Source organism: Schistocerca piceifrons, chromosome 8, assembly GCF_021461385.2.
Source record: "Schistocerca piceifrons isolate TAMUIC-IGC-003096 chromosome 8, iqSchPice1.1, whole genome shotgun sequence".
Taxonomy (NCBI): Eukaryota; Metazoa; Arthropoda; class Insecta; order Orthoptera; family Acrididae; genus Schistocerca; species Schistocerca piceifrons.
Window position 1 is genome coordinate 497,686,070 of NC_060145.1, and position 26,283 is coordinate 497,712,352.

Here is a 26,283-nt window from a genome sequence, read left to right on the forward strand (position 1 = left end):
CCTCTGTCCTATCCAAAGGCCTCACCTTCAGCCCCACTCCCCGATTCAACCAAACAGCCCTCGTCAAAGATTTACTGTCCTACACCCGTACTCTCTGCTGGAAGTATCACTTTGCCACGAAGAAAAATGATCCTAATCCTACTCCTAATGATCCGACTCCTCAAGACACCATCCAAATTGAACCCTGCCTGGAACAGTTCCGTCCTCCGTCACAGCGGGACCCACTTCCTCTTCCTCAAAATCACCCTCTCCAAACCTTCCAGGAATTTCTGACTTCCAGCCTTGCATCTCAATCCTTCTTAAAAAACCTTAATCCTACACCCAACATCACCACTGCTGAAGCCCAGGCTATGCGTGATCTGAAGGCTGACCGATCCATCGTCATTCTTCCGGCGGACAAGGGTTCCACGACCGTGGTACTTGATCGTCGGGAGTATGTGGCTGAGGGACTGCGTCAGCTTTCAGACAACACCACATACAAAGTTTGCCAAGGTAACCCCATTCCCGATGTCCAGGCGGAGCTTCAAGGAATCCTCAGAACCTTAGGCCCCCTGCAAAACCTTTCACCTGACTCCATCAACCTCCTGACCCCACCGACACCCCGCACCCCAACCTTCTACCTTCTTCCTAAAATCCACAAACCCAATCATCCCGGCCGCCCCATTGTAGCTGGTTACCAAGCCCCCACAGAACGTATCTCTGCCTACGTAGATCAACACCTTCAACCCATTACATGCAGTCTCCCATCCTTCATCAAGGACACCAACCACTTCCTTGAACGCCTGGAATCCTTACCCAATCTGTTACCCCCGGAAACCATCCTTGTAACCATTGATGCCACGTCCTTATACACAAATATTCCGCACGTCCAGGGCCTCGCTGCGATGGAGCATTTCCTTTCACGCCGATCACCTGCCACCCTACCTAAAACCTCTTTCCTCATCACCTTAGCCAGCTTCATCCTGACCCACAACTTCTTCACTTTTGAGGGCCAGACATACCAACAATTAAAGGGAACAGCCATGGGTACCAGGATGGCCCCCTCGTACGCCAACCTATTCATGGGTCGCTTAGAGGAAGCCTTCTTGGTTACCCAAGTCTGCCAACCCAAAGTTTGGTACAGATTTATTGATGACATCTTCATGATCTGGACTCACAGTGAAGAAGAACTCCAGAACTTCCTCTCCAACCTCAACTCCTTTGGTTCCATCAGTTTCACCTGGTCCTACTCCAAATCCCATGCCACTTTCCTTGACGTTGACCTCCACCTGTCCAATGGCCAACTTCACACATCCGTCCACATCAAACCCACCAACAAGCAACAGTACCTCCATTATGACAGCTGCCACCCATTCCACATCAAACGGTCCCTTCCCTACAGCCTAGGTCTTCGTGGCAAACGAATCTGCTCCAGTCCGGAATCCCTGAATCATTACACCAACAACCTGAAAACAGCTTTCGCATCCCGCAACTACCCTCCCGACCTGGTACAGAAGCAAATAACCAGAGCCACTTCCTCGTCCCCTCAAACCCAGAATCCCCCACAGAAGAACCACAAAAGTGCCCCACTTGTGACAGGATACTTTCCGGGACTGGACCAGACTCTGAATGTGGCTCTCCAGCAGGGATACGACTTCCTCAAATCCTGCCCTGAAATGAGATCCATCCTTCATGAAATCCTCCCCACTCCGCCAAGAGTGTCTTTCCGCCGTCCACCTAACCTTCGTAACCTGTTAGTTCATCCCTATGAAATCCCCAAACCACCTTCCCTACCCTCTGGCTCCTATCCTTGTAACCGCCCCCGATGCAAAACCTGTCCCATGCACCCTCCCACCACCACCTACTCCAGTCCTGTAACCCGGAAGGTGTACACGATCAGAGGCAGAGCCACGTGTGAAAGCACCCACGTGATTTACCAACTGACCTGCCTACACTGTGATGCATTCTATGTGGGAATGACCAGCAACAAACTGTCCATTCGCATGAATGGACACAGGCAGACAGTGTTTGTTGGTAATGAGGATCACCCTGTGGCTAAACATGCCTTGGTGCACAGCCAGCACATCTTGGCACAGTGTTACACCGTCCGGGTTATCTGGATACTTCCCACCAACACCAACCTATCCGAACTCCGGAGATGGGAACTTGCCCTTCAGTATATCCTCTCTTCTCGTCATCCGCCAGGCCTCAATCTCCGCTAATTTCAAGTTGCCGCCACTCATACCTCACCTGTCTTTCAACAACTTCTTTGCCTCTACACTTCTGCCTCGACTGACATCTCTGCCCAAACTCTTTGTCTTTAAATATGTCTGCTTGTGTCTGTATGTGTGGATGGATATGTGCGTGTGTGCGAGTGTATACCTGTCCTTTTTTCCCCCTAAGGTAAGTCTTTCCGCTCCCGGGATTGGAATGACTCCTTACCCTCTCCCTTAAAACCCACTTCCTTTCGTCTTCCCCTCTCCTTCCCTCTTTCCTGATGAGGCAACAGTTTGTTGCGAAAGCTTGAATTTTGTGTGTGTGTTTGTGTTTGTTTGTGTGTCTATCGACCTGCCAGCACTTTTGTTCGGTAAGTCACCTCATCTTTGTTTTTATATATAATTTTTCCCACGTGGAATGTTTCCTTCCATTATATATACACACACACACACACACACACACACACACACACACACACACACACACACACACACACACTCCTGGAAATTGAAATAAGAACACCGTGAATTCATTGTCCCAGGAAGGGGAAACTTTATTGACACATTCCTGGGGTCAGATACATCACATGATCACACTGACAGAACCACAGGCACATAGACACAGGCAACAGAGCATGCACAATGTCGGCACTAGTACAGTGTATATCCACCTTTCGCAGCAATGCAGGCTGCTATTCTCCCATGGAGACGATCGTAGAGATGCTGGATGTAGTCCTGTGGAACGGCTTGCCATGCCATTTCCACCTGGCGCCTCAGTTGGACCAGCGTTCGTGCTGGACGTGCAGACCGCGTGAGACGACGCTTCATCCAGTCCCAAACATGCTCAATGGGGGACAGATCCGGAGATCTTGCTGGCCAGGGTAGTTGACTTACACCTTCTAGAGCACGTTGGGTGGCACGGGATACATGCGGACGTGCATTGTCCTGTTGGAACAGCAAGTTCCCTTGCCGGTCTAGGAATGGTAGAACGATGGGTTCGATGACGGTTTGGATGTACCGTGCACTATTCAGTGTCCCCTCGACGATCACCAGTGGTGTACGGCCAGTGTAGGAGATCGCTCCCCACACCATGATGCCAGGTGTTTGCCCTGTGTGCCTCGGTCGTATGCAGTCCTGATTGTGGCGCTCACCTGCACGGCGCCAAACACGCATACGACCATCATTGGCACCAAGGCAGAAGCGACTCTCATCGCTGAAGACGACACGTCTCCATTCGTCCCTCCATTCACGCCTGTCACGACACCACTGGAGGCGGGCTGCACGATGTTGGGGCGTGAGCGGAAGACGGCCTAACGGTGTGCGGGACCGTAGCCCAGCTTCATGGAGACGGTTGCGAATGGTCCTCGCCGATACCCCAGGAGCAACAGTGTCCCTAATTTGCTGGGAAGTGGCGGTGCGGTCCCCTACGGCACTGCGTAGGATCCTACGGTCTTGGCGTGCATCCGTGCGTCGCTGCGGTCCGGTCCCAGGTCGACGGGCACGTGCACCTTCCGCCGACCACTGGTGACAACATCGATGTACTGTGGAGACCTCACGCCCCACGTGTTGAGCAATTCGGCGGTACGTCCACCCGGCCTCCCGCATGCCCACTATACGCCCTCGCTCAAAGTCCGTCAACTGCACATACGGTTCACGTCCACGCTGTCGCGGCATGCTACCAGTGTTAAAGACTGCGATGGAGCTCCGTATGCCACGGCAAACTGGCTGACACTGACGGCGGCGGTGCACAAATGCTGCGCAGCTAGCGCCATTCGACGGCCAACACCGCGGTTCCTGGTGTGTCCGCTGTGCCGTGCGTGTGATCATTGCTTGTACAGCCCTCTCGCAGTGTCCGGAGCAAGTATGGTGGGTCTGACACACCGGTGTCAATGTGTTCTTTTTTCCATTTCCAGGAGTGTAGTTGTACATATAAACTGTAGTTGCATCAAAAGTAACTGCTTTACTTACATAGAAACACAGAAGTTACATGGTCAACTTGTTTTTATTAGTTAGTACATGCAATTTATATTTTCAAGGACATACAATACACAAAGGTGTGTATTGCTGAACAATATGCAGTTCTAATTATGTGCAAAATAAACAAAAAAATAAAGGTAAGTCATTGGCTCTCAGTTCCTCTCTTAAATATTAATTTATATTTCTTTCCCTATCAATGCTACCAATGTTACTGGTAAACCTACTGGGCACATATGTACTGTACAAAAACTACTACTCTGTAATTTTGGTACCGCATTAACTATAGGACAAGCTAAAGAGCGCACTGCAGTAAACACAAGATAGAACCTGAAACTGATGAAGAGCAGCCGAGATGAGATTAGCAATAAACTTCACATTAAATTATGGAGTAGATGTAGTGAAGTAATTCCATTATCTTTGTGGACAATTTACTCTTGTCACACAGAACAAGGAAAGTACAATAAGCAGAGTAGCGCAGGCAAAATGGGTATTCCTCAACAAAATATAGTCTACTGATATCAGAAGAAATTTCTGAAAAAAATTAGGAGCATATCATTGTTTGTAAGTGAATCACAGACTGTGGAAAATGAGGAAAGAAGAAAAAGAATGTTTCAGATGTGTTGCTATATGAGGGTGTCAAAAATTATGTGGACTGATAAGGTTAGAAATGAGGAAGTTCTCTACAGCAACAGCAAGTTAAAGAAAGTGTGGAAAATACTGACACGAAGTAAGGGCAGAAATTAGGACACATATTAAGAAAGCAAGGAATAGCTTTCACAGTACTTTACAGAGCTGTAGGGGATAGACACTGTAGCAGAACGAAAGATTGGTATAGATTCAACAAATAACTGAAAATGTAGGGTGCTAATGCTACTCCGAGATGACGACGTTGGCAGAGCAGTTGAGGACCCAATGGATCTCCTCATAAAACTAAATAAATAAATAAATTTGAGAGAGGAAGAAGAATTAATCTGGGACAAGATGTGCACTCAGCCACATTCTGGCAAGTAAGTACACAGATACAGGCAAGCTACTCACCACGGTAAGTGTGACTGAGAAGCCCGGGCCAGCCCTGTAGCTGAGGCGCACCTGCGCCCCACCCGCACACCAGCCGTCACCCACCCTCTCGCCGAGGGCGGCCGGGTCACCGCTCCTGGCCACCAGCCTCGCCGTGCCGCCACTCGCCGTGTAAAGACTCAGACCGCCACTACCGCAGGTCGGTGGCGACTGCTGGGCAGCGGGCAGCATGGAACGCGGGCCGGAGAATGTCACGCAGACTTCGCGAGAGTTCGTTGCAGAACCGTTGGCGGTCACGGAGGCCGCATTAGGGGGCAACAGCACCGTCACATTGAGATTCGTAGTCCCGGAAAAGGTGCTGTCTGCCTCACCTGTGCAGCATGACTGAGCCCATTCTGCAATGAAAATTCCTTTATTATCTTTCTTTCCTAGTTCATTGGAGACAACACCTAATTTTATGGCATACTACAGATCAAAGGCAACACACAGCTGCACTAAAGGGAGCAATCTCACTAAAATGGTATAAGACATTATGAAGCCATTAGGCAATGACTCTGCCTAATGTGACTGGACAGTCAGAAAATTAAACTGATTGACTTGTGAGAGGAGAGGAAAGAAGTATCTGTCAGTTAGGTGGAATGTCTCACACGCACACGCACACGCACACGCACACACACACGCACGCACACACACACAGAGAGAGAGAGAGAGAGAGAGAGAGAGAGAGAGAGAGAGATTTGAAGGAAGTAAATCTGAATTAAAATTAAAAATTAGCTTTTGAACATTGAATGTTGTCAACGTACGAGGGGGTACCCCAAAAAAACCGGAACAACATTGTCATGGGTGGAGTTTGTGTAGTATGCATTTCTGCTGTTAGGTGTGTATAGTACAACTCATTGCCAGTTCAGTGAGGCCTATGTTGTTGGCCTGGCTTATTTTGTTCATCTGCAGAGATTGTTTTTGCAAGGGCTGTTTTGTTCTTGTTTTTTTCATGATGGCAAGTTTAAGTGAACAATGTGAGCTGTGAAATTTTTCTTTTCTTCTCAGTAAAAAAGCTGCTGAAACTGTTTTAATGTTTAAAACAGATTACCAAAATGACACTATGGGGAAAAACACAAGTATACAAGTGGTTTGCTCAATTTAAAAATGGCTACATGTCGACTGATGACAGACCTTGTTCTGGACATCTATTTCTCAATGATTCGACAAAAACATTGAAAACATTCGAGAGCTAGTGCTCACAGATCTTTGACAGACAACTGATCGACTCTCAGAGATTAGTGGGTTATTTTGGAGCTCTATTCGTGACAAACAGGAGACGGTCCCTCCATCACGTCAATGCACCTGCACACAGTCATCTAAGACAGTTTTTGGCTAAAAAATGGCATGGTTCTGCTGCCCCACACACCTTACTTACCTGACCTGACTCCGTGTGACTTATTCTTATTTCCACGCAAGAAATGGGGCATGAAAGACACTTATTTGACAACACTAAAGAAGTCAAGAGAAAAACGAGCGAAGACCTGTCAGCCATTTCTAAAGATGACTACAAAAAATGTTTTGAACAGTGGAAGCACAGGTGGGACAAATTTGTTAGTTATAATGGAGAGTATTTTGAAGGGGATAAAGTTGTTTTGTACACAGTTTGAAAATATATAGTTTTAAAATAATAACTCGTATTTTTGGATACCCCCTCGTATTTACAAAAAAGAAATAATAACAAAATTACATACACGAAAATTATTGTTGATGAAGATCAGGCAGTTTCCTCCTTGTATTTCTGTGATTATTAGTACACACGAAGCACTGATTTAAGTAACCATGAGAGTTTTCTTATATTTTACTTTTTCCATCAGCCTATTTACTGCAAATAAATATTCTGAATATTGTTCATACCATGAAGCTAATTATGACTTTTCAAGCTTTCCTGGTGGATGTGTTGTAAATAGTCTTCATGGGTTTGCCACTGGAAGTTAATTACTATCAAAATTTGGAACTACTCAAGCAACAGCTTACTAGCAACACACTATTTACTAGCTTTACACTTTCCCAAGGAAACTGGTAACTGAAGAGAAACAAAACATACACGAAAATGCGAAGTTCTAGGTAGTCTTTGAAGTGTGTTAATTACACTTTGTACTTGCATGCATTATAATGAGTATATTTCAGGAACTTCTTAAACATAATTTTGAGTGAATAAAGGGTACTTGGTTTTATTTTCTCACCTTCATTATCACATGATTGTATGGATATTTTTTTCATTTCGGACTGGTAGAAGGGCAAGAGTATCACATACTAAAGACTGAATTTTTTTTATCAACACTACTAAGTACTCCATTACATTACATTCCATTCCACTTGGCTGACATGGGAGGAAAAAACAAAAAAAATTGTGGAACTCAACATTTTCACTCTGTTTAGTGGTATAAATAACAATTTGAACACTAAATAAGACCGACTTGAAACGAACGAGAGTTCTTCATTGATGACTTAGTTGTTATTATGCTACGAATTTCAAAAGCTCACACTGCCAATTTTGGGTGGAAAATTACAAATTTACATTCTTTTTGTGTTTTGAGAGAACAGAAATGACTTTTTACTAGTGACAATTGCCTTACCACATATGTCAGATTGTAAATATACTATCTAGACTAAAAAAGTGGTATGTTACAGTTTAAGTGTCAACTATATTATATTTATGAATGTGAACTTCTCTTTCAGATCCACACGTTAGCCTGTATCATATGTTCTACATGCTAATGTGACCTCTGACCACAGTGGTTACTACTAAGTTCGTGTGATACCTTTACTACTCCAACAATAAGGTTCTCTCCTGCAAAGACAATGGTGGATATTGCCAAAAGTGTGGATTTCATAGAGCATTAATATGACAAGTGTACCTAGAATAATTCACATGACTTTAATTTGTTTTTATCACCACTGTTGTCCAACACAAAATGCATAAAATGTGAAGTATTTCTCTGTAGAAATCCAGTATATTTTCTACAAGTAAGCCATTATGATAAAATGTTCATTCTAGTTTGAACCTCTTGGTCATAAACTTCAATATCCCTGTCTCTTATAAGGAAAAACCATAATTAAATGTACGAGACATTTATTCACTATGCTATAAATGGCAACAGCAACATATAAATTAGGTATGATAAATAAATTTGCTAAATTACACATTCACAAAAGGAAACTATACAATCACATTCCAGAACAATATGTTTAGATCAGATATGCTGCCCATTCGACAGGCCTATAGTAAGTAGATATACGCTGAAGAGCCAAAGAAACTGGCACACCTGCCTAATATTGTGCAGCGTTCCCCCGAGCATGTAGAAGTGCACCAACATGATGTGGCATGGACTCTACTAATGTTTGAAGTAGTGCTAGAGAAAACTGAAACCATTAATCACATGGGGCTGCCCATAAATCCGTAAGCATATGAGGGGTGGAGATCTCTTCTGAACAGCAAGTTGCAAGGCATCCCAGATACGCTCAATAATGTTCATGTCTGGGGAGTTTGGTGGCCAATTAGGTGTGTTTAAGTTTACAAAAGTTTTCCTGGAGCCACTCTGTAGCAATTCTGGACACGTGGGGTGTCGTATTGTCCTGCTGGAATTGTCCAAGTCCGTTGGAATGCACAATGGACATGAATGGACGCAAGTGATCAGATAGGATGCGTATGGGCGTGCCACCTGTAAGAGTTGTATCTAGACGTATCAGGTGTCTGATATCAATCCAGCTGCACATGCCCCATGCCATTACAGAGCCTCCACTAGCTTGAACAGTGCTCTGCTGACATGCAGGTTCCATGGATTCATGAGGAAGTCTCCATACCCGTACACGTCTATCCGCTCGATATAATTTGAAATGAAACAGGCAACATGTTTCCAGTCATCAACAGTCCAATGTTTGTGTTGATGGGCCCAGGCAAAGCATAAAGCTTTCTATTGTGCAGTTATCAAGGGTACATGAGTGAGCCTTTTGGTCTGAAAGCCCATATTAATGATGTTTTGTTGAATGGTTTGCATGCTGACACTTGCTGATGGCCCAGCATGGGAATCTGCAGCAATCTGAGGAAGGGATGCCCTTCTGTCACAATGAATGATTCACTTCAGTCGTTGTTGGTCACGTTCGTTTTTCCGGCTACAGCGATGTCAGATTTGATGTTTTACTGGATTTCTGATATTCATGGTACACTTGTGAAATGGTCAAATGGGAAAATCCCCACTTCGTCTCTACCTCGGAGATGCTGTGTCACATCACTCGTAGGCTGTCAATAACTCCACTTTCAAACCCGCGTAAATCTTGATAACCTGCCATTGTAGCAGCAGTTACTGATCTAACTACTGGGCCAGACATTCGTCTTCACAGGTGTTGCCGACCACAGTGCCGTATTCTGCCTTTTGCTTATCTCTGTATTTGAATACACATGCCTACACTAGTTTCTTTGGTGCTTCAGTGTAGTACTCTTGTATGTTGAACATGCCAGGGAAGTATTGAAAAAAAAAAAAAAAAAAAACTTATGTAGTTTCACAAAAATATTGTGGGGGGCTAATTCCCCTTACATGTAATTGTGTAGTTACATTAGTAGCTACTGTACCTTAAGATTACACCATTTCAATGTAGTTCACTACAATAAATGTAGTGAGTTGATTATGATTGAAATGTGACTATTAACTGACAGCTTTTTTCCTCAGAATAATAAAAACAGTGCAATGGGTTAAAAATTGTGACCACTGTATTAAAATTTTTCACATTTTGGGTACACAAAAATTGGAACCCTTCAAAATGTTGTCCTTTGTGTCTGCATCTGCATCTACACTCCGTAAACCACTGTGATGTGCAAGGCAGAGGATATGTCCCATTATACCAATTATTAGGGTTTCTTCCCGTTTCATTCATTCATTCACATACGGAGCACGGGAAGAATAACTGTTCGAATGCCTCCACACACGCAGTAATTGTTCTAGTTTTATTCTCACAATCCCTACGTGAGTGATATGCAGGAGATTGTAGCATATTCCTAGAATCATCATTTAAAGCCAATTCTTGAAACTTGGTTAATAGACTTTCTCGGGATAGTTTACGTCTGTCTTGAAGAGTCTCCCCGTTCAGTTCCTTCAGTATTTCTGTGTGACTCTCCCATGGAATGAACAAACCTCTGACCATTCATGCTACTCTTCTTTGTATATGTTCAATATCACCTGCTAGTCCTATTTGGTACAGGTCCCACACACTTGAGCAACATTCTAGAACCAGTCACACGAGTGATTTGTAAGCAGTCTCCTTTGTAGATTGATGACACTTCCCCAGTATTCAACAAATACTGCTTTACCTACAACTGAACCTATGTGATCATTCCATTTCATATCCATACAAAATATTACATCCAGGTATTTGTTTGAGTTGGCAGATTCCAACAGTAACTCATCGATATTGTAGTCATAAGATACTACTTTTTTTTCTTTTGTGAAGTGCAAAATTTTATATTTCTGAACGTTTAAAGCAAGTTGCCAATCTTTGCACCACTTTGAAATGTTATGCAGGTCTGACTGAATATTTGTGCATCTTCCTTCTGACAGTACTTCCTTAAAGATAACTGCATCATCCGCAAAAAGTATGATGTTAATAATGTCTTCAATGTCATTAATATACAGCATGACAGCAAGGGTCCCAACACACTTCCCTGGGGCACACCTGATATTACTTCTACATGTAATGACTCTCCACCCAAAGTAATAAGCTGTGTCCTCCCTACCAAAAAAGTTCTCAATCCAGCCACAAATTTCATTTGATGCCCGATATTACTGTACTTTTGACAGTAAGTTTAGGTGTGGTACTGAGTCAAATGCTTTTCTGAAATCAAGAAATACTGCATCTACCTGACCGCTTTGGTCCGAAGCTTTCAGCACGTCATGTAAGAAAGCGTGAGTTGGATTTCACATCATTGATGTTTTCTGAATCCATGCTGCTTGGCAGTGAGGAGATTATTCTGTTCAAGATACCTCATTCTGCTGAGCTCAGTATATGTTCTAAGGTTTACCAACAAATCGATATCAAAGATATTGGATCACTTCTATTACCCCATCTTTTGTTCCTTGTTCGAGAAATCTACGATAGATTACAGTTAGAAGAGGAGCTAACTCAGCCTCAAATTCAGCATAGAATCAGAGGGATTCTCTTGGGCCCCAGAACTTTATTCATTTTTAACGATTTCAGCTGTTTCTCAACACCACTGATGCTAACATTTATTTTATTCATATTTTCAGTGGTATGAGGATTAAGCTGGGGCAATTCTTCTGAGTTTTCCTTTGTAAATGAACATTTGAAAATGGAGTTAAGCATTTCAGCATTTGCTTTGTTACCCTCAATTTCAATTCCTGCCTCTTTCATTATGGACTGTACACTAACTCTGGTGTCACTAACAGTCTTTACATAAAACCAGAATTTCTTTGGGCTTTGTGAAATATTATTTGATAATATTCTGCAACAGTAGTCATTAAAGGCATCACACATTGCTCTCTTAACAGCCAAAATTGTTTAATTCAGCATCTCTCTATATATAGCCCCACACTTTTACACCTAGTTATGCAATAGTTTCTATTTCTTTAGACATTCCATTAAAGTGACTGTATTCAATGGAGATTCCCTCCCATTATATACTTTCCTACTCAGTACGTATCTATCCAGTGCATGGTCAATTATTCTTTTAATCTAGAGCCATAGTTCTTCTACATGCTTCTGCCCTGTGCTGAAAGTTTCAAGTTCCTCACTTAGATATGACATTACTCATTTTTTATCTTGTTTATTGAATATAGACACTGTAGTGTCAGAGAAACTGGTAAAGGCATGCATATACAAATACAGAGATATGTAAACAGACAGAATATGACACTGTGGTCGGCAACGCCTATATACGACGACAAAGTGTCTGGCATAGTTGTTAGACTGGTTACTGCTGCTACAATGGCAGGTTATCAAGATTTACACGAGTTTGGAAGTGATGTTTAGTGATGAAGTGGGGATTTTCCTGAACGACCATTTCACGTATGTGCTGGGACTATCAGGAATCTGGTAAAACATCAAATCTCAAACACTGCTGTGGCTGGAAAAAGATTCTGCTAGAAGGTGACCAATGATGACTGAAGAGAATCGTTTAACGTGACGTAAGTGCAACCCTTCTTTAAACTGCTGCAGATTTCAACGCTGAACCATTCAACAAAACGTCATCGATATGGGTTTTCGGACCAAAACACTCACTTGTGTACCCTTGATGACTGCATGACACAAAGCTTTACACCTCATCTGGGCCTGTCAACACTGACATTGGACTGTTGATGACTGGAAACATGTTGCCTGTCTCATTTCAAATTGTATCAAGCAGATCGATGTGTACGAGTTTGGAGACAACCTCATGATCCATTGTGTATTCCAATGGACTTGTGCAATTTCAGCTGAACAATGAGACAACCCACACGTTCAGAATTGCTATAGGGTGGCTCCAGGAACACTTTTGAATGTAAACACACCTGCTGGCCACCAAACTCCCTAGACATGAACATTATTGAGCATATCTGGATTTACTATGGAGAGCCCCACGGGATCACAGGATTCATGGTTTCAGTTTCCTCCAGCATTACTTCAGACATTAGATGGGTCCATGCCACTTCTGCGTGCTCACGGGGGCCCTACGCAATATTAGGCAGGTGTACCAGTTTCTTTGGCTCTTCAGTGTACATCTTTTTACTCGTTTTAGTTGTCCTTTGTACTTTGGTAATCATTGTTGCCACATCATTGTCCTTGATACCAGTTTTGATGTGGAAAACCCCCAAGAGGTCAGGTCTGTTTATTGCCATTTGAGCCAATACATTTCTGTCACGAGTGGCGTCCCTACCCATCTGCTGTAGGTAGTTTTCAGAGAAGGCATTTAGCAGCGTTTCACAGGACGCCTTGGCACTCCCACCACCAACAGAACTGTAATTTTCTCAATCAATTGTTGGATGATTAAAGTCTTCACCGATGATTACCATATGACTGAGGAACTTACTTACGCACATGTGTGTGTGTGTGTGTGTGTGTGTGTGTGTGTGTGTGTGTGTGTGTGTGTGTGTGTGTGTGTACGCGTGCACGCACACACGTCTATGAGTCTTGTCTATTTTTGACAAAGACCTTGTTGGCCAAAAGTTTATTTTGCAACAGTCTTTTTGTTGTGTCTATCTGCGACTCAGCATCTCCTCTATATGATGGGTAGCGACTGTCCTTTTCATAAAAATACGCATAGAGATCAGGCCAGTAGCGCTGTGTTACTGATCTAATTACGCTGTGGTACATTGGCTGTATCATGGCACTCACTTTAGGAGGTAAGAACTTAGTTACGATGAGCCCATCATCACAAACAATAATTCTCTCATTGGGACATGAAGTGATATTACTAAGCAATAGAACAGCCTTCTGTAGCAACCCTCTTTTCTAGAAATCACCAAATTTTGCTACAAAATGTGAGTGGAAACAGTTTTTGAAACTCTCACTACCCATCCACGCTCCTTTTTGGTTGTAATAATGCAAAGGGAGATCCTTAGCTGCAATATTTTTTAAAAATTTTCTACTCACTAGAAGTTTCATTTTGTGGTTCCCAGAAGCAATAGCAGTGCACAAAACTTTTAATGCATTCTTTAAGCGACTCATATCCAGGAGCATGAACGTCACTCTTAAAAGCAAGGGTTCTGGTTGGTAGATATTTCCAATATAGAGCACTTTTATCTGTATGATAAATTTGGTCTGGTGTGAACTACTCTTCTCCCACAAATTTCTGGGACTGTTTGCAGAAGGAACCAGCTGCCCCAACATTTGAACTAAGCTAGTCTTCTCTCACAGTAATTCTGTGAATCATGGGACATTGTTTGCATCTGGTTAGCTATCCAGATGAGGCATTAAAGTCACCCCATAAACCTACATCATCATGAAAAAATTTAGCTTTTTCGGCACACATCACACCTAAACTGACACGTTCTGCTTATTTTTGGCTAAATCACTGCAAAAGATCAGAATTTAATTCATTAAATGTATATTTCTATATGCTTTTCTGTGCAGATGGTCCAGAACGAGAATTGCATTTCCTGACAAAATTCGCTATTTTCTGCTTATTCTTTTTAATCTCACGAATAGTCTGCATCCCAATACCATAATCAGCACTTAGTTTTGCAACATTTTTCCATCTTATCAAATCTTTCCATTAATTCTAAAGTGTTGTTTTAATTTCAACATATTTCTTTTGATTCTCTTGTCATTTCTCTGTCATCTTACACATTTGTTCTAAATTTCTTTGGTGACTATTACATGACGATTAACATCACAAAATCGAATCTGTTTTTGATTTACACAGAACAGGCTGGCTGATAACTATGGAATATTTCGTGGCAGTAAAATCTTCTCAATTTACAGCACCACGAGAGTTTCCTTGAAATTTTTTTTTACCTTGTTGATAGGGACAGGCTAAAGTAATTTAATAGTTTAGCCAATATATGCATTATTTTTGCCCAATTATTTGTGTGCAGATTACACAGGAATCTAAAAATTACTATCAAACTGTAATAAACAACTCCCCCCTCCCACCCGTGTGACCATAAATGTCACTTCCAGTGTTTAAACGTGTGCCTCATTATGACGAAGTACCATGTCTACTGCTTCAGTAAAATCTTCATGGTTTACAATCAGTGACTTCAACTCTCAATGACGATGGCAGAGAGAGCTATCAAACTTGAGTGGTTTTTTGTTCCCCCTTCCTGTAAACCAAGAAGATTTTACTGAAACAATGAACACATTATTCTGTTGTCATGTAGCAGTTGTTTAAACAATGGAAATGATATTGGAGGAAATGGCAGGAGGAAGGGGAGGGTATTGATTACTGTTCGATAGTATTTTTTCTAGATTCGTGAATAATCTAGAAACAGTATAACCTGCACACAAATCATTGGGAGTACACTGTATAATCCCAAATTGGGCAAATACGACACTGAAATTGGCCAAAATATTAAACTACTTTTGCTTGTCCCTATCAAAAAGGCAATTGGGGGTGGGGGGGGGGGGGGGGGAGTAAGGAAACGCTTGTGGTTATGTTTTTGGCTACATAAGATCCAATTACAAATCATACCTGCTTGATACGGAGTCTTGGCCGAAAAATCCTGAATGTAGCTTCAATTTCTGCAGGGGTCAAATTAAAGTATGGAAACACCACAAGAAATGCGTCCTGGAGTATAAATGCAGACGCTAGTCGAGCCTGCACATTGCACTGTTGTATTTGGCCACGAATGGCACCTGTGTGATGTCTTTGCAAGTGAATTTGAGTTTTGGCAAATTGTAGGTGCTCGTATGGAGGGTGCTTCTGTAACCGAGGTAGCTGAAGTGCGTTTCATGTTTCAAGAGGTACTAATTGAAGATTCATACCACTTAGAGGGAAAATGGAAAAATCATCATCCACTAAGTTGCAATGCAGACATAAATGTGTGTCGAGTGATTGTGACAGACAGTCATTGAACAGGATTGTGACAATAAATTACATAATACCTGCAGAGAACTGAATGTCGCACTCGCAAACCCTGTCACTCCCAAAATTACACGAACGGACCTTCGTAGCCCGAGAATTGCAGGGTGAGCTGGAATTCCCAAAGTATGATACAAATGTCCGTAACAGGAAAAACATGGTGCTGGAGCCATAAAACCTGGATTACAGAACAATGGAAGAAAGTCATTTGGCCACGTGAGACTTGTTTCAGAATGTCAGAATGTTTCCAACTTCTGGCCAAGTTTACATTTTGAGAGCGAAACATGGCGGGATTCAGTGACGACTTGTATAGCAATATCATGCGATTCCACGGGCCCCACGGGTATTCTGCATGCTGCACTACTGCCAAGGATTATGTGACCATTTTGACTGATCAGATCCATCCCGTGGTACAGTGTTCGTTCTCCACAGGTGATCCTGCATTCCAGGATGACAGGGACTCTGTTCTCACGACTCCGAAGGAACAGGACTGGATTTGTGAGTGTGACAACGAAATTTCACATCTCCTCTGGCCAATAAAGTCCCCAGACCTCAATGTTACCAAGCCTTCGTTTTCTACTTTGGAGAAAAAAGTGCGAGATCGCTATCTACCTTCACCATCGGTACCCGACCTTAACAGTATTTTGCTGGACAAAAGGTATAAGATTCCCTTAAAAACCATACACTATCAGCCTTTATCCACTCCAAAATGACTGAAAGTTGTTTCAAATGTCAACGGTTTTTCTAAAGCGAATGATGTGTGGTAATGTGTTGTGTTTCTGGTCTTTCCATATGTTTCCCATTACCTGTATCTGTGGAACTGAAGTTCTTGTATACTCCAACAAATACACCACATGTATTTCCCCATCAGTGTGTCATTCCAATATACATTTAGATTTACATCAAACATCTTACTGCTGTCAATTTTAAGTTTTAGCCAGCTTTCTGTATCCACAGCAAAATCCAAATTAACGAACCCGCTTAACTCTCTCTCTCTCTCTCTCTGTTAAAAATAAAATCAATGTTATTGCTCCTCACTTTTAAAAAACCCCGCTTTAAGAAAAAAATTCACTTTTAAGGAATGAACACGAAGTATTCTGCAAATTAAAATCACTTCTCATGCAATTCCTAATGAGTGCAAGTGAGTTTCTGATTTCTTTCAGTTTCACAAAGATACACTTTGTGTCAAGTGATGGCAGTGTACGGTAATCGATTCTTTCGGTTGACAGGTATCTAGATTGAATTCCATTGTAGTGATACAGAAAAAGCATCAAACAAATCTGAAAGCGATTTCCGTTCTGCCTGCTGTGCAACTCTGGTCATGTGATCTGACATCACAGTCGCAGAGTAATGAATCGTGAGCCATGAAGAGTTGTCTTTGTTATTGTTGAATTTATCAGTTTTACTTTTGTGGAGTTATGGCCTGCAAACACAGAAAGCTTACGATTCAGCAGAATCTGATGATCATCCGTGATGCTAAGGACAATCACAGCATAAAACTTTCCACACTTAAGTAGTAGTACTATTTGGTACAGTCTGTACGGGGTGCCTTTCTCAAAAACAAGGGAGTGGTAACTGCCGCTACTGGTTTTGGATGCAAGAGAAAGAATGAGCACATGTCAATGTTTACTGATGTGGAACCTATTCTTTTAAAATGTTCAGGAAATCGTCCAGAAGATCAGTGTTAAAAATTTCAGTCCATCGAACAGCTGGTTATATCATTTTAAGAAACATAATAATCTTTCACTTTAGAGTAAGTGGAGAGATTGAGGCTGTGGACATAGAAACTGTAAACCATTGGAAGAACAGTACAACACCATGATTAATAAGGGATTACAGCAACTTGAGGAGTTTTTTGGTATGGTAATCTCCAGCAGCATGGCTACCAGACCAACAAAGGAGGCATTTCGTAGCACTGAGTTCTGCAAGAGAATCTGCACTGCAGTTTGTTGGACTATGTACATTCAATGAGGATCCACCTACCAGATAATCCATTTACGAGTATGCACAGAATTTTAAGGAAACAGGATGTCTTTGTAATGGCACTAATTGTGGCAGTTGCAATTGGCACAGACATGGATACTTTTCGGGTGTGTGTGCACCAAATTGTACTACAGACTGGACATGTGCCACGTGAGTTAACAGAATGATCATTTGTGAAAAAACGTACTGAGTTACTGTTTCTATACATATACCCAATGATTTATCTCAATACAAATAATTTTACAATCAGCTATAAGTCTCTAGATCACTGAAGGAAAACCCCTGTTTAAGAAAAAAATATTTCGATTCCCAGAGATTCATTAAAAAGGATTTTTTTGCACTATTGTATGAGCTGCATTGCCTTTCTGAAGTGTTTCAAACTGAGATACTGTTTCAGATGGTAGTAGTTGGTCAGGGCATTTGTGATTTCATTTCTGAGGTGCATTTCTTTGGATCTTACATTAATATTCCCGATTTCCTACTGTTACTATTTGGAATGGGAAGAAACTTTTACACACTCCATATACAGTCAGCTACTTATGTTGCAGCCTTTGATGTGTAGTGCACTGTCAACACATTTAGGTAGGCCATGCAGTTCTCAACCGTATGAAGTTAAATGCACGAAGTTTCAGCCTAGTTCATTGCAGATCTTTCACAGTTCCTGGTTCAAGCCCTCTGCCTGACTCAGAACTGGAGGGCCACGACTAGTTCTAAAGAAACTATTTTTAAATCCATCATATAGAGAGTATTAAGCATTGTCAATGTCACAGAGCTGACAAGATTAATGATAAATGTCAGTAGCATTAATTAGCTTAAGAAAGTGTGTTGTAGTTTGACGATTTCTCAGCTAAACAACTTAAAATAGTACCTGCACAAAGCTTCAAAGTGTTCAAGTCAAAGGACAAACTGAGACCAGCATGTTATACAGTCCAACAGATCCAGACTAAAGAGATCACTGACTTACCACTAAGTGGGAGGGACCCAGAAAGGAACGTCACATTTTGTGGCAGCTGTTCCCTAAGGCTCAGAGATGCAGTCACTGCAATAGAGACATTTCCATAGCTGTCAGACAACTGCTCGTCATAGATTGCAGTTGTCGTAGAAGGGCTCCCACTACTGTTTGCTGTGACATGTGTCACTGAGGTGGTCTCATCCGGCAATACGCAGAGATCCAAGCTGCTCAAGTGCCTCAGGAATGTTGGCCAATCCTGTAAAGTATTAAAGTACTATCAAATCTGAACATACATATTCAGAAGAGACACTGGAATGTACAAAACGGAAAGATGAGCAATATTCAGGTTTTGTACTGACTGCTTCATCACTGATCTCATGCGCACACAATACAGTTAACACTAATACAAGAATTAGTGCAAAACATCAAAGGTAGTGTAACTCGTGAACAACATGTCATTTATAAATGAACATGTGCCCACTCTGTTTTATATAGTAATAACTATCATTAAAATGGCTATATGCATGAAAGGATACAGAAGAACTGTCTGCCTTGGGGACATCCAATACCCAGCTGCTGAACATGCTCTGCAGCATGACTAAGTATATAACTGCTTGCTGCATGCCTCCCTTCCAATCCAGCACAAGTTTCACTGATCTCCAAAGATAGGATTGCTTGATTTGGGGTAAGGGATCAAACAGCGTGGTCATTGGCCACAACAGATTAGGGAAAGGTGGGGAAGGAAGCTGTTCAGGAAGAATCCCCAGGACTTTAAGTGCCATTTCGTCACTACGGATGAAACATGGATACATTACTATACTCCTGAGACCAAACAACAATCTACCCAATGGATTACCAAGGGATAATGTGCACCAAAAAAAAGCGGGAGACCATTCCTTTGGCCGGAAAGATTATGGCAACTGTTTTTTGGGCTTCGCAAGGGATAATCCTCATCGTCTATCTGGAAGAGAGTAAAACTACTACAGGTGTGTATTATTCATTGTTATTGGAGCGTTTGAAATCCGAACTGCAAGAAAAACACCGGTGATTGGACTGCAAAAAAGTCCTTTTCCACCATGACAATGCACCAGCACACACCTCAGCAGTTGTGGTCGCATAATTAATGGAAATAGGATTCCAACTCAATTCACATCCTCCCTATTCTCCAGACTTGACTCCATCAGACTACTATTTGTTCCCCAATTTGAAAAAATGACTGGCGGGACAAAGATTTTATTCAAACAAGGAGGTGATTGCAGCAACTAATAGCTATTTTACAGACTTCGACAATTCCTATTATTCAGAAAGGATCAACAAATTAGAACAGCATTGGATGAAGTGAATAAGTCTAAAAGGAGACTGCCGAAAAATAAAAAGGGTTTACCCCAAACATTTAAGTAGTTTTTATTTTTGCACGGGCTTTTCAAACACCCCTCATAAATACTGGTAAGTCATTTGCAATTATATAATAGCACTGCTAATGGGTAGTGGTCTGGCAGTAATGTCTGACTAGAAATCAAAACATTCCGGGTCTCACGTTTGAACCCAACCACTGTTTAAATTCTGAATAAAATCCATCAGCAATAGCAGCTGAAGACATTCAGCAAGGTGGACTAATCAGTAATGATCAATGGCATAAGGACGCACAAGCCAATGGAAACCACAGCATCACAATGTGTATGGCATGTGGCCTGTAACTGAAAAAGTGTCATGATGGTATCTCCATTGGCAAAACATTCCTGCCTAGTCCTCGATCCAGGTCTCCAGGAGGGACGGATTGCCCAGTGGGAGATAACCACAACACGATGACTGAATAATAACAAAAATATGATGACAACGATAGATTGCTACTCACTACACAGAGGGGATGTTGAGTTGCAGACAGACACAAACTGCTGTACATTTTAGCTTTCACCCAAAAGTCCATCTCCTGAAGTAGAAAAGATATACACATTCACACTAGAATAAGTCAAACACACATAATCACTTTATCTGGCCACAGCAACCAGGGACAGTGGTCTTATTTTTGTGTGTGTGTGTGTGTGTGTGTGTGTGTGTGTGTGTGTGTGTGTGTGTGTGTGTGTGTGTGTGGGGAGGGGGGGGGGAGTGGTAAAGGGGGGTGGCGGTGCACACTACATCAGAAGACGGCCCTTTGGGCAACAGCTAAAATATGTAACAGTCTTTTTGTTGTCTCTGTCTGTAACTCAACACCTTCTCTATATGGTGAGTCGCAATCTATTCATAATATTGTTGTTATTCCATGCTGGACTTTCCATAGTTTAACAGACAAAAATTTAACATTCTAGGAGTAAGAGTGTGGAATATCAGACTTCTCACTGTAGCATGGAAACTAGGAAATCTGAAAAGAGAAATGGATGCTCAGATGAATACGGGTAGTATAAACAGCAGAAGAAAATAGTATACCCGGAGCAGGATTCATTATGAATATGAAGGTAGGGTAGAGAGTGAGTTACTGTGAATAGTTCAGTGATAGGGTTGTTCCATTCAGAACTGACAGCAAACCAATGCAAACAGTAATAAATCTGGTATAAATGTCAACATCACAAGCAGAAGGTGAAGAGATAAAAGCATATGAGGATATTGAATGGGTAATTAAGTAGGGAAAGAGAGATGACAATTTAATATCATGGGGGATTGGAGTGCAGCAGCAAGTCAAGGAAATGGAGGTATGGGAGATTATGGGCTTGGTAGAAGGAATGAGAGAGGAGAGAGACTAACTAAGTTCTGCAAAATATTTGTTAGCCATAGCAAAGACACTGATTCAAAAATCACAGTAAGAGGAGGTATACTTTGAAGTCCCAGACACATGGGAAGATTGCAGCTGGATTATACCAGTGTCAAACAGAGATTCCAAAATCGGATGCTGAATTGTAAGGCACATCCACAAGCAGATACAGACCTGGATCATAATTTAGTAATTATGAACAGCAGGTTTAAGTTCAGGAGAGTCATCCAGAAGATTCAGACGGGAAAGGAATACCGAAATACTGAGAAATGATAAGATGTGTTTAATATTCTCTACAGCTGTAGATTTTATGATAATGAAATTACAGTAGCCAATTCAATTGAAGAGGAATGGCTAGCTATAAAAATTGCAATCACATATGATGGACAGATAAACATAAGTACAAGGGAAACCCCTGCAGAAAAACCTTTTGTAACAAAAGAAATATTTCCATTGATCTACGAAAGAAAGTGAAAAAAATTTTCAGGAAAAGTACATCAATATAAGTCACTTTGTAATGAAGTATGTAAATAGGAAGTGTAGTAAAGCCAATGCAAAATGGTTTCAGGCAAAATGTGAAGAAATCCAAAAAGAAATTTTTGTTGGAATGACTTTTAGCACACTGAAAATGCAAAACAACCTTCAGAGAACTTAGAAAACAAGGACACCAACATCAAGAGCACGAAAATTCCACAGTTAAATGCAGAGGAGTGGGCAGATAGGTGGAAAGAGTACACTAAAGGCCTTTACGATGGGTAGGACTTGTCCCATGGCATAAGAGAAAAGGGAATAGGAGTCAATAAGGAAGACGGAATCCAATTCGGTGTCAGAATTAAATAAAGATTTGGAAGACTTCCGACCATGTAAGGCAGAAGACATGAACACCAAAACTTCAGAATTACTGTGATCACTAGGGAAAGTGGGATCCAAACAACAATTCAAGTTAGTGTATACCTTTTTTACCAACTGCCCACTTTTGTACCCCTCTTAGTAATAAAATTTTCTAATTGTGCACTGGTTCCACAGCAATGGGGATTTATAAAGTAGGGCAGTAACATAACTTTATAAAATCTATACAGCAGAGTTACAGCAAAGTATACAGTAATAATTACCTACAAAATACTTAGTTAAAATTTTATGAAAAACCTAATTAAAATACCTTTAAAACTTGTACCACCTGCTGCACACCATAAAAGCTAGAACACCCATTAGTGAGCAGTAGGGACCAGAATGACTACCATTGTTGTACACAAGTATATTTGACTGGAGACATACCATCACATTTCCAGGGAAGTTTCATTCAGAATATCCTCAAAGATAGCAAGGACAGATAAGTGGCACAACTACTGCACAGTCAGCTTAATATCTCATAGGGTACATCCAAGTTGTTGACAAGAAAAATATATAGAAGACTGGATCGACTGAAATTGAGGAGTTGTTAGATTATGAACAGTTTGACTTCAGTAAAGGTAAAAGCACCTGAGATGTAGTTCTGATGATGCATTTGATAATGGAACTAAGACTTTTCAAAGAATTTGTTGATCTAGTATTCAATCTATGTATCAAAGAAACAATGGCAGAAATAAAAAGGATTCAGGAGTGGGATTATAATTTGGGTGAAAGCATATCAATAATAAGATTCACTAATGACATTGCTATCATCAGTTAAAGTGAAAAGAATTACAGAACCATTGACTGGAATGAACAGTCGAACGAGTACAGACTACAGACTGGCTAGCAAGACCCAAGTAATGAGGAGTAGCAGAAATAAGATTTTCAATTTTGAAGTTATCAAAACTGGTGACCACAATTAGACAAAGTGACCGAATTCTGCTACCTATGACGTTCTGCAACATATGATGACTGTAGCAGAAGGGACATAAAAAGCAGACTAGCACTGGCTAAGAAGGCAATCCCGGGCAAAATAAGTATAAACAAAGGCTTTAGTTTTTGGAACACACAACATTCATTTTAAAAAGACAGTGATTGACTTATTATAAAAATACTAAATAATTTTAATCTAAATTACAAATTGATTCAACATTTAAAAGTCTTACACACATGTACTAAAAGCATCACTGCTTTATTTTCTTAGGTGCGAACTCCAGATTAAAGCTATATTAATCTTTGAAAAAAATAAACAGAAGGACAATTTCAGTGACTCAACCGGATATTTTATTACCTTAGTGAGAAATCTTCCATTGGATGGATCATCAAAGCACTGACAAAATATTTCTAAAAATTAAAATTTTATTAAATGGCCAATAAAACATAGAAGCATGTCACAACAAAATTTTCACCCTCTGGATTCGACCACCCATTAAAATGTGGCAACAACAACATGAAGGAAAATTTCGAGCACTAACGCCAACAAATCGGGTTCTGGAACATATTGTTTCAGTGCGACTTCCGTCGCCAGTATATCGACGTCTTGTAAATCAATAGCTTCCACTGTCTAGAGCTACCAGTAGCCAAGACATACTCTATGAAATGTTCGTTTCACAGCAATATACGTCTTTGGACAAGCAACAATCTTAATGTATAAATATTTACTTACTATTGCGGCATCAGGGTTTGGTACAGAATCAGAGTTCTTGATGAAGTATGCTAACGAAAGAGTTGTCAATGCAAATGCTGTCACACACAACGTGAAAACCACTAACGGCGGTCGACTAGATGCGAACCCTTTCAGGTTGTTTAGCGGGTAGCTCAGTCCCATGGTTACAACTACCTGTTATCTTCACTGAAACTGAGAAACGTCAAATGTAAACAGAAGCTACGAATCATAAACATTGATACTTTCTAGTAAGTTAATCGATTTTACACGATACAGACAAATAAACTGCTACATACGAATCATCAACTCATATTACAAATAACTATTATGCTTACTTCTATCTTCACATTTTGTGAACATTAGAAACTGTCAGCTTTCCTCTCACAGTGCCGTCCATTTTACATATTATCACAGTTACGGATGCGGAAGCCCTTCCAGTCGTCACTAACATATGACTATCCACAAGTCGAAACATCGTGATGTCGGATGCACAGCGTTCCAGTATATTATAGATAGTTGTTTTTTAATGCTGTAAGTACACAACAGTTCGTGCTGTGGTTATTAAATCTTTGTTATAAGACTTCAGTTCGATTCTACATTCCTCCTGCAATAATTATTGACAAACAGGAACGTTTATTTTCTGGACAAAAATGCAGTATCGCCTATTAACAGCTAATTAAATGAAACAATTCGAAAGAAACAATATAATAAAATAAATTGTGTTCCATGCATGAGCCATAAAGGCTATATCGGGACAATTTCATAGTATATCCTAATGCGTGCGCTAAATTATCACCATTATTAAAAAGACAAATCAGTCTGAAGTTAATAATTCAGATAATAGAATTAAATCTACCTCAGCAATAAACAATACGAAACTTGGAGCTCAGGTAAGAAATGCGAGGACTACTTGGTTAAAGAAAACAGCCAAACAATTATAATAGTAATCAAAGTAGTAAATAATCACATTACTCATTTGATGATCCGAAACGATTCTGCTGGTTTGTTGGTTGGTTTGGGGGGAGAGACAAAATGCGAGGTTATCGGTCCCATCGGATTAGGGAAGGAGAGGAAAGGAAATCGGCCGTACCATTTCCAAGGACCCATTCTGGCATTTACCTGGCGCGGTTTAGGGAAATTACGGAAAATCTAAATCAGGATGGCCACACGCGGGTTTGAACCGCCGTCCTCCCAAATTCGAGTCCAGTGTATTAACCACTGTTCCGCCTCACTCAGTAACGATTCTGCGTTGATTAAAGCACTTCCGATCATTCGAAACTGGTTTTGCAGCTACGAAAAATAAATGAACCAGACATTAGAAAAATGTGCAACAAATGATGTATCAACAAGGAAAATATAAACCTATTTTACTGTAGGCTTAAATAAGTAAATTGGCCAGTGGGTCATTGTATTACAAGTTCTAAAAATTATAACGCATTTCTCGACAAGTTTTTTAGATTTTTTTGACGAAATGTTATCCTCCACAGTCTGCAATAAAAATCACTAGTACAGTAGGATGGATAACTGCTGGTATAAAAGTGTCAAGTGCCAGAAAAAGACACTCACATAATGAACTAAAGAGTAATACAGATTTAGATTTTTGTAAACGACGTAAAAAGATATAATAAAACTGTATTTAGAAGGATGCTAAAGGCAGCAAAAGAAAAGGCACATAAAAATGTATTATGAACCACATAAATAAATCAATGGCAGTATGGTTTCAATCAGTATTGTACTCTCCCTTAAGAATAAAATTTCGTATGGATGAACTGAAATATGCACTAGTGTAATTAAAACACAATACCAGGACCCCTATCTGAAACAATAAACCAGTCATTTGAAGAAGACACACTGTTGTTGTTGTTGTGGTCTTCAGTCCAGAGAATAGTTTGATGCTGCTCTCCATGCTACTCTATCCTGTGCAAGCTTCTTCATCTCCCAATACCTACTGGAACCTATATGCTTCTGAATATGTTTAGTGTATTCATCTTTTGGTCTCCCTCTACGATTTTTACCATCCACACTGCCCTCCAATACTAAACTGGTGATCCCCTGATGCTTCAGAATATGCCCTACCAACCGATCCCTCCTTCTAGTCAAGTTGTGCCACAAATTTCTCTTCTCTCCAATTTTGTTGAACAGCTCCTCATTAGTTTTGTGATCTACCCATTTAATCTTCAGCATTCTTCTGTAGCACCACATTTCGAAAGCTTCTATTCTCTTCTTGTCTAAACTATTTATCGTCCATGTTTCACTTCCATACATGGCTACACTCCATATAAATACTTTCAGAAACGACTTCCT

At 41.0% G+C, this 26,283-nt stretch overlaps 1 protein-coding gene across 1 annotated transcript in view; it reads right to left on the bottom strand.

Annotated features, from left to right (window-relative positions):
- The window catches only part of LOC124711369 (transmembrane protein 248-like), a 51,940-nt gene extending 27,465 nt beyond the window's left edge, over positions 1–24,475 (bottom strand). Inside the window, exons 1-4 of the mRNA XM_047241413.1 lie at positions 24,315–24,475; positions 23,980–24,171; positions 18,689–18,932; positions 5,211–5,584 (exon numbers count right to left, since the gene is read on the bottom strand). Of these exons, the coding sequence (XP_047097369.1) occupies positions 5,211–5,584; positions 18,689–18,932; positions 23,980–24,141 (780 nt within the window). The 5' untranslated portion in view covers positions 24,142–24,171; positions 24,315–24,475. The remainder of the gene's footprint in view (positions 1–5,210; positions 5,585–18,688; positions 18,933–23,979; positions 24,172–24,314) is intronic.
- Between the last annotated feature and the right edge of the window lie 1,808 nt (positions 24,476–26,283).